Here is a 10,000-nt window from a genome sequence, read left to right on the forward strand (position 1 = left end):
AAGCACTGGATTCCTAGTCACACACTTAAAACAATAAGTGTGATATGACAGTGTGATATATACACACACTTTTTCAGGATGTCCTTTTGTTATATGTGACTTTCCAGAGCTCATACAGTATAACATATTATAGCTCATACAGTATAACATATTATATCACCTACAGTATAACAAATGTGTTAGCAAGCAGAGTTATGTACATAATAAAATTAAGGTTTAAAGAGATTTAAGAACTTTGTGGATTTCAACGACTCTTCAGATGCGCCCTATCAGAATATTATGTAGCTGCAGATATTAGATAAGAATATTATAAAGCTGCAGATATCCTGTACAGGTGATATATAAACACTTAGGCATGAGTATGCTGTATAGGTGATATATAAACACTAAGACATGAGCATGCTGTATAGGTGATATATAAACACTTAGACATGAGTATGCTGTATAGGTGATATGTAAACACTAAGACATGAGCATGCTGTGTAGGTGGTATATAAACACTAAGGCATGCTGTATAGGTGATATATAATCAATAAGACATTAGGATGCTGTATATGTGGTATGTAAACACTAAGCCATGCTGTATAGGTGATATATAAACACTAAGCCATGCTGTATAGGTGATATATAATCAATAAGACATTAGGATGCTGTATATGTGGTATGTAAACACTAAGCCATGCTGTATAGGTGATATATAAACACTAAGCCATGCTGTATAGGTGATATGTAAACACTAAGACATTAGGATGCTGTATAGGTGATATATAATCAATAAGACATTAGGATGCTGTGTAGGTGATATATAAACACTAAGGCATGAGCATGCTGTATAGGTGATATGTAAACACTAAGCCATGACCATGCTGTATAGGTGATATGTAAACACTAAGACATGAGCATGCTGTATATGTGATATATAAACACTAAGCCATGACCATGCTGTATTCTCTCCCTACAGGAAGAGGCGACAGCGACAAGTTCCGGCAGCTAGAGGAAAAAATCCAGAGCTTATCCAAAGACCTCCACAGCCTCCAGTCAACACTGCGGGGCATGAACGGGGGTAAGACTCCCGCCGACGCGGCTCAACCGGAGATGAAAGACACCATCCACAGCATCCAGACCAAGCTGGACCGGCTGGACAACATGACCCAGGCCCACGACAGGACGCTGGTCAGCATAAACAACCACCTCGTCAACGGAAAGGGCAGCGGGAACGACCTGGATGTGATTGGTGGCGGTGGTGGTGGCGCTGGCGGTGGCACCAGTGGCGGCAGCGGTGGCAGCAGCAGTGGTAGCAGCGGTGGTGGTGGCAGCAGTGGCGGAGGCGGAGGCGGAGGCGGGCAGAACTCGCTGAAGGAGGAGATCCTCCGGGAGCTGGAGCGGAGGGTGGCGCTGTCGTGCTCGTCCTGCCAGTCGGGCGTGGAGGACCTGAAGCGGCAGCAGCAGCAGGACCGGGAGAGGATCCGCGCCCTGGAGAAACAGATGAACGCCATGGACCAGCGCCACCGCCAGAGCCTGGACGGCCTGCGGAGAGAACTGACCCGCACCCAAGGGTGCTGTGACACTGTGACGGACCTCCGAGGAAGGATTGGAGACATAGACAGGAAAATAATCTCGACCTCCGGCTCAGTAGATGCTATTCAGGATCGACTGGACAAGGAGCTGAAAGGCACTGGTGGAAGCGGGGGAACTTCAGGTGGGGGACGTTGGGGAGGGACAGGGACAGGGACAGGTGGGACAGGTGGGACAGGTACAGGTGCAGGTGGGGCAGACAGTTCACTCACAGGTCCCATTCGAGACCTTGAGAGAAGGCTGAACAATTCGCTGCAGAAGACGGAGGACAATTGTGCTAACATAGAAAACGACCTAAAGGACTTCTTCAGACGAGAGCTGAGTGACCTTCGTGACGACTTCTTCGACCGCTTCAGCGACCAAAATGTCCTGATCTCAGGGGTCGAGCTGGACGTGACGGGCATCAAGGACGACATGCAGAACTACAACAAGCGTCTGTCTCGACTTGAGAACGCAACCAACCACATGGACAAGAGGCTGAGGGACTGCACAGCATCCTGTAGACCCGGCTCAAGCAACGTACCTGGACGAGGAGACAACGGAGGACGCGGAGACAACGTACCTGGACGAGGAGACAACGGAGGACGAGGGGACAACGGAGGACGAGGGGACAACGGAGGACTAGTAGACATTTTAGGGGGATCTAAGTCTCTGGAGTGGAGAGTAATCGCAAACGAGGCGGAAATCAAGACCTTTAACACGCGTCTTAAGGACTTCTCTGTGTCCGGAGATTCGCTCAACGACAGGGTGGTCGACCTGAGCCATGACGTCCGCAAAATCAAAGCACTGACTGGAGACAACGGGGAGCACTTCAACAGGATCGTCACCGAGCTCGAGAGCTGTGACATTTGCCACAAGGTCGATGACGAGCTGAAGAAGCTGAAGAACATCACAAACTTTTCTCTGGCCAAGTGCAACACGGACATACAAGACGTCAGGAACAGAATCGACTCCGACGACACCTCGTGCTCCAAGGTGTGCTCCAACCTACAGGAAGAGGTGGGCAAGCTGAAAGAGGACGTGGCGAAATGTAGTGGATCATGCAAGATTGACCTAATTCCTACAGGAACCGGAGCTGGTCCAGGAACAGGGACAAGACCAGGGACAGGAGGAGGAGGAGGAGGAGGAGGAGGAGGTCTAACCGACCCAGAGAAGCCACTGGATGGCCACAGTGTCATCAGCGGCACGTCCAACGGGAACCTGAAGTCGCTTCAGGGAGAGCTGTCTGATGTCATCCTCACTTTCAGCTCCATCAACGACACCCTGAAGGGTCTGGAGCACACCGTGCAGAAGCACGACAGCGTCATCACCGACCTGGGCAACACCAAGGACAAGATCATCTCCGAGATCGACAAGATTCAGCAGGAGATCACGGAGCACGTCGAGGACAGCAAAGGCCACTTTGACCAAGTCGATAAGGAGATCCAGCACTTTGGGAACAACTTTGTGGTAGAGATGGGCGATTGCAAGCGGTCCAAAGACGACCTGGATAAGAGGCTGACGAAGCTGGAGGAAGTCTGCGGCCGCTGCGACACTCTGTCCGACAACGTTCAGAAGATCAAAGAGGGCCTGAACAAACACGTCTCTGGGCTCTGGACCTGTCTGAACGGACTCAACTCCACGGTGACCTCTCACGAAGGGTTCATCGACACCTTCGAAAACACACACCTAGACGACATTCACGGCAAGATTAAGAGCCTTAACTCCTCAGTGTTCCATGTTCTCAAAGAGTTCCAGGTCTTCACTGAGCAGGACATTAAGGGTAAGTTTTCAGAATCAGAATCAGAATCAGAATCAATGTTTTCATATCAATACTGGTCTTAAAGGCTCTGTTGTTGTTGTTGTTTGTATCAATACTGCTCGTAAAGGCTCTGTTGTTGTTTATATGACCCAGAGAGGGACTGAGTTGTATTATGTTTCCAGGTCATCCTGGTCCAATGGGCCCTCAGGGAGATAGAGGCTTCCCGGGCCTGCCTGGACCCAGAGGACCGTCAGGAAGAGAAGGACCAGCGGGCAAGGCAGGGGTGGAAGGGCCCAAAGGAGCTCCTGGTGAGACACCTGCTCTCAGATAAACGCATGTGTGAAATGGCTCAGTTATCAGCTCAAGGCTGTTTTCTGATGATGTTTATGATTATTGCCTGTTGTGTAATGAAGTTAATGATTAAGTGGCTGTTGTCTAATTAAGTTAATGATTAAATGTTTGTTGTCTGATGAATAATAAACGCATGTGTGAAATGGCTCAGTTATCAGCTCAAGGCTGTTGTCTGATGAAGTTAATGATTAAGTGGCTGTTGTCTGATGAAGTTAATGATTAAATGGCTGTTGTCTAATTAAGTTAATGATTAAATGTTTGTTGTCTAATTAAGTTAATGATTACATTTCTGTTGTCTGATGAAGTTAATGATTAATGGCTGTTGTCTGATGAAGTTAATGATTAAATGGCTCGGTGATGAGTGGAAAGGTGCTGCTGATAAGAAGAAACCTGAGGACTGCTTCCTGGATTGATCAAATGTGTCAGTTATTAATATTAAACAAGCCAGAGAGGAGGAGTTATATAAACCTTAATATGGCCCGTAAGCGGTTGTTTCAAATGTAGTAAATATTTGTATTTTATATCATTTTTAATGGAGAGCTTTTTTTCTGTTTTTTATTCAGGCTTCCAAGGTGAACGAGGTAAGTGTTCAGCCGTCTCCTTCAGAATATTGTAGTGTGTGATGGTGTGTAAGCATTGTGTGTGAGTTAGTTAGACAGTTTGTTTCCTGTAGGTATGCTGGAGTGTGTGTGTGTGTTTGTGTGAGAGCTGCACTGTCTAGGGGCAAAGGTGTGCTTGAGTGTGTGTGTGTGTGTGTGTGTGTGTATGTGCGCTGCACTCTCTGGGAGCTAGGTTATGCTGGAGTGAGTGTGTGTGTGTGTGTGTGTGTGTGTGTGTGTGTGTGTGTGTGTGTGTGTGACAGAGTGTGTGTTGCTGGAGTGTCTGTGTGTGTGCTGGGCTTTCTGGGAGGTAGGTTATTCTTGTGTGTGTGTGTGTGTGTGTGTGTGTGTGTGTGTGTGTGTGTGTGTGTGTGTGTGTGTGTGTGTGTGTGTGTGTGTGTGTGTGTGTGTGTGTGTGTGTGTGTGTGTGTGTGTGTGTGCGCGTGCGTGTGTGTGTGTGTGTGGCGGAACTTCTGGGAGCACATGTGTTACTTGGGTGTAGAGTTCAGCATTGTGTGTGTGTGGATTAGACCCCGCCTTCAGACAGCATCAGATATGGAAAAGGTTCTGGCCTGACTGAGTCCTTCTAAGGGTAGAGCACTGCCTGGGGGGCAGGGTATGCTAGTGTGTGTGTGTGTGTGTGTGTGTGTGTGTGTGTGTGTGTGTGTGTGTGTGTGTGTGTGTGTGTGTGATCCTGTAAGGGCTGTGCACTGTCTGGGAGGCAGGGTATGTCCTCCCCTGTGCCCTTAGGCTAGAGACTAGGAGCAGGCCAGACCCAGCCTGTGTGTGTGTGTGTGTGTGTGTGTGTGTGTGTGTGTGTGTGAGGGCTGGGCACTGCCTGGGGGGTATCCTCTTGAGCACAGGTGTGAGGCGGTGGTGGTGGTCAGGGTCGTGGGGGGTCAGTGAACTTCTTGCTCTGTGTTTGAGGTGGGGGCTAGGGTTAAGGCTAGGGTCAGCTCTAGGTGAATTAGCTCCAAAGGTCACCAAAGGTCACCAGCTGGCCAGTGGTGAAATGAATGAACTCGTTGAAAAACGACATTCTGAAAAGTCAGATTGTGTGTGAGGTCAGCACTGTGATGTAGAGCTTCAAAAAGCATGTTAGGAGTTGTGCCGGTGTGTATGTATGTATAGAAAGAAAGTGATGGTTGTGTCTGCTTTCATTAATAGGTGAGCTGGTGTGTGTGTGTGTGTGTGTGTGTGTGTGTATGTGTGTATGTATGTATGTATGTATGTATGTATGTATGTATGTATGTATGTATGTATGTACAGTACCAGTCAAAAGTTTGGACACACCTTCTCATTTTTGGAGAAGTTTTTTATTTACTTTTATCATTTTCTACATGGTAGATAACACTTTTTTTGTCTAGTACATCATTTCATATGTGTTCTTTCGTAGTATAAATGTCTTCAGTATTAATCTACAATGTAGAAAATAATATACAGTATGTAAAGAAAACTAATTAAAGGTGTGTCCAAACTTTTGACTGGTACTGTATGTATATGTATGTATGTACCTATGTATGTATGTATGTATGTATGTATGTATGTATGTATGGACAGATCAAAGTGATGGTTGTGTCTGCTTTCATTAAAAGGTGTGTATGTACAGTATGTATGTATGTATGTATGTATGTATGTATGTACAGTATGTATGTATGTATGTATATATGCATGTATGTATAGACAGGTAAAATTGATGGGCGTGTCTGCTTTCATTAACAGGTGTGCTGGTGTGTGTGTGTGTGTGTGTCTGCTTTCATTAACAGGTGTCCCGGGATTAGATGCCAATGTGCCACGCCTCTCCTTCTCCGCCGCGCTCACTAAGCCCATGGCCAACTCCGGCACCATAGTCTTCGACAAAGTCTTTGTCAATGAAGGACAGAAATACAATCCACGCACTGGTTAGTTGAACAACCACATGTTATGAAAGTGAAAAAAGTGAAAGTGACTCTATGGCAAAGGTGGTGTAGACACACACTATCTGAAACCAACTCTGCATTTGACCCATCCAGGGAAGTGACACACACACAGTGAAGTGAGGTTACACACTAACCCGGAGCAGTGAGCTGCCTTTGGCGGCGCCCGGGGAGCAGTGATCGGGGTTAGGTGCCTTGCTCAAGGGCACTTCAGTTATGATCATAATAGCAGCTCATGCCTTATTTATATTCATAGAGAGCTGTCTTATATATAACATTGAACAATTTATTTATATACAGTGTATATATATATACAGCCGCGGAAAAAATTAAGAGACCACTTCAAAATTATCAGTTTCTCTGGTTTTACTATTTATTGGTATGTGTTAAAGTAAAATGTACATTTTTGTTTTATTCTATAACCTACTGGCAACATTCCTACCAAATTTCAAATAAAAATACTGTCATTTAGATCATTTATTTGCAGAAAATGACAATTGGTCAAAATAGCAAAAAAGATGTAGTGTCTTCAGATCTCGAATAATGCAAAGAAAACAACCTAATATTCATTTTAAACTACACAATACTAATGCTTTAACTTAGGAAGAGTTCAGAAATCAATATTTGGTGGAATAACCTTGATTTAAAATCACAACTTTCATGTGTCTTGGCATGCTCTCCACCAGACTTTCACATTGCCGTTGGGTGACTTTATGCTACTCCTGGCGCAAGAATTCAAGCAGCTCGGCTTCTTTTCATGGCTTGTGACCATCCATCTTCCTCTTGATCACATTTCAGAGGTTTTTTTATGGGATTTAGGTCTCGAAATTGGGCTGGCCATGACAGGGTCCTGATCTGGTGGTACTCCATCCACACCTTTACTGGCCTGGCTGTGTGGCATGGAGCATTGCCCTGCAGGAAAAAACACTTCTCAGAGTTGGGGAACATTGTCAGAGCAAAAGGAAGCAAGTTTTTCTTCCGGGACAACGTTGTACTTTGCCTGGCTGAGGTTTGTAAAAGACCATAAGGATTGAACCAAAGCGGACTGGAGGTTCTTCTAAGTTAGTCTTCTCTGATGAGTCCAATTTTCAGCTTTGCCCAACACATGGTCGTCTGATGGTTAGACGGAGACCTGGAGAGGCCTACAAGCCACAGAGTCTTGCACCTACTGTGAAATTGGACTCATCAGAGAAGATGAACTTAGAAGAACCTCCAGTCCGCTTTGGTTCAATCCTTATCGTCTTTTACAAACCTCAGCCAGGCAAAGTACAACGTTGTCCCGGAAGAAAAACTTGCTTCGTTTTGCTCTGACAATGTTCCCCAAGTGTTTTTTTCCAGCAGGGCAATGCTCCATGCCACACAGCCAGGCCAGTAAAGGTGTGGATGGAGTACCACCAGATCAGGACCCTGTCATGGCCAGCCCAATTTCGAGACCTAAATCCCATAAAAAAACCTCTGAAATGTGATCAAGAGGAAGATGGATGGTCACAAGCCATGAAAAGAAGCCGAGCTGCTTGAATTCTTGCGCCAGGAGTAGCATAAAGTCACCCAACGGCAATGTGAAAGACTGGTTGAGAGCATGCCAAGACACATGAAAGTTGTGATTTTAAATCAAGGTTATTCCACCAAATATTGATTTCTGAACTCTTCGTAAGTTAAAGCATTAGTATTGTGTAGTTTAAAAATGAATATGAGCTTGTTTTCTTTGCATTATTCGAGATCTGAAGACACTGCATCTTTTTTGCTATTTTGACCAATTGTCATTTTTCTGCAAATAAATGATATAAATGACAATATTTTTATTTGAAATTTGGTAGGAATGTTGCCAGTAGGTTATAGAATAAAACAAAAATGTACATTTTACTTTAACACATACCAATAAATAGTAAAACCAGAGAAACTGATAATTTTGAAGTGGTCTCTTAATTTTTTCCGCGGCTGTATATATGTGTGTGTGTGTGTGCTTATATACTATATATATTGTTTGGGGAACGTCACTTAGCATTTTTGCTTGGAGTGTCTTAAAAGTATCTCTGCTAAGCTTGTCACTGAGTCCTTAGACTAAAGCTTTTGCGGTTGTTACCAGTGAGTTAGTATTGTTTGTAGAACCGGCCGTGATCTCTTCTTTAACTATGTGTGTGTGTGTGTGTGTGTGTATTCCAGGTGTGTTCACAGCTCCCTTAGACGGACGATACTTCTTCAGCGCAATCCTGACCGGCCACAAGAACGTGAAGCTGGAGGCCGTCCTGTCAAAGTCCAACTACGGCATGGCGCGCAGCGACTCGGCGGGCTACCAGCCAGAAGGCCTGGAGAACAAGCCGGTGGCCGACACGAAGCCGACGCCCGGGGCTCTGGCCGTCTTCAACATCATCCTGCCGCTGCAGACGGGGGACACGGTGTGTGTGGACCTGGTCATGGGCAAGCTGGCCCACTCCGTGGAGCCTCTGACCATCTTCAGCGGCATGCTCCTCTACGAAGACGTTTAAGAGTCGACCTGCAGCCGTAGCAGAGGACTCTGAGACAGATCTGGGCCCGGGATTGGGCCGGGTTTGGGACAGACGTGGGCCAGGTCCGTGTTAGAGCCATCTGCTATATATAAGATGGACACTGAGAGACCTTTGCGGACTCACTGACATTGTGACGATCAAAAACGAAAACGACGGGGCCAGAAAAATGACGCGAAACAGACACTTAGACCCTCTGGAGGACGGAGACGCACTTCATGACAGGACGTGCTTCAGCGCTCCGGGTTTCAGTTCCAATCCCGCTGATATGAACTCAACTACACAAAGACAGAATATAAATGTCAAAGATGAACAAGAAAAATTTGCCCTTGATATTGTAACCATCCCAAAACGCGGAGAATTGTGATAACAGATACTACTGCAGGATTTATTGTCATGTTTTGTTACTATTGAGCAAATGTAAATCCCTCCCGACATGGTGAAGACATTATGAATACTTATCTTCTATGCGCCAAAGGCGAACCGTGAGGTCATATCGACTTCCTGCCAAAGTTTGTGTTCAAAATGAAGCAGCCACTTGCTTAGCTGGGGTGAAAACAGGGACGGGGTATTACTGTCTGTATCTTTGCTTTGTTTTTGTTTTTACATGCAAGCAGTTCACATTTGTGATGTGAGTGTTACGATTTCTGTGCACCTTTCTGCCTTCCCTCTTGTAGCAGGTAGTGCCTCCCTTCCTTCTCTCTTCTAGCAGGTAGTGCCTCCCTTCCTTCTCTCTGGTAGCAGGTAGTGCCTCCCTTCCTTCTCTCTTCTAGCAGGTAGTGCCTCCCTTCCTTCTCTCTGGTAGCAGGTAGTGCCTCCCTTCCTTCTCTCTTCTAGCAGGTAGTGCCTCCCTTCCTTCTCTCTTCTAACAGGTAGTGCCTCCCTTCCTTCTCTCTGGTAGCAGGTAGTGCCTCCCTTCCTTCTCTCTTCTAGCAGGTAGTGCCTCCCTTCCTTCTCTCTTCTAACAGGTAGTGCCTCCCTTCCTTCTCTCTGGTAGCAGGTAGTGCCTCCCTTCCTTCTCTCTTCTAGCAGGTAGTGCCTCCCTTCCTTCTCTCTTCTAACAGGTAGTGCCTCCCTTCCTTCTCTCTGGTAGCAGGTAGTGCCTCCCTTCCTTCTCTCTTCTAGCAGGTAGTGCCTCCCTTCCTTCTCTCTTCTAACAGGTAGTGCCTCCCTTCCTTCTCTCTGGTAGCAGGTAGTGCCTCCCTTCCTTCTCTCTTCTAGCAGGTAGTGCCTCCCTTCCTTCTCTCTTCTAACAGGTAGTGCCTCCCTTCCTTCTCTCTGGTAGCAGGTAGTGCCTCCCTTCCTTCTCTCTTC

General features: G+C 46.3%; 1 protein-coding gene across 1 annotated transcript in view; it reads left to right on the top strand.

Annotated features, from left to right (window-relative positions):
• The window catches only part of emilin1b (elastin microfibril interfacer 1b), a 44,433-nt gene that overhangs the window by 34,422 nt on the left and 11 nt on the right, over positions 1-10,000 (top strand). The window contains exons 4-8 of the mRNA XM_080849633.1: positions 962-3,337; positions 3,499-3,624; positions 4,231-4,248; positions 6,033-6,167; positions 8,346-10,000. The exon at positions 8,346-10,000 is cut by the window's right edge and continues 11 nt beyond it. Coding sequence (XP_080705759.1) covers positions 962-3,337; positions 3,499-3,624; positions 4,231-4,248; positions 6,033-6,167; positions 8,346-8,668 — 2,978 coding nt within the window. The 3' untranslated portion in view covers positions 8,669-10,000. The remainder of the gene's footprint in view (positions 1-961; positions 3,338-3,498; positions 3,625-4,230; positions 4,249-6,032; positions 6,168-8,345) is intronic.

This window comes from Sprattus sprattus, assembly GCF_963457725.1.
Source record: "Sprattus sprattus genome assembly, chromosome: 13".
Lineage (NCBI taxonomy): Eukaryota > Metazoa > Chordata > Actinopteri > Clupeiformes > Clupeidae > Sprattus > Sprattus sprattus.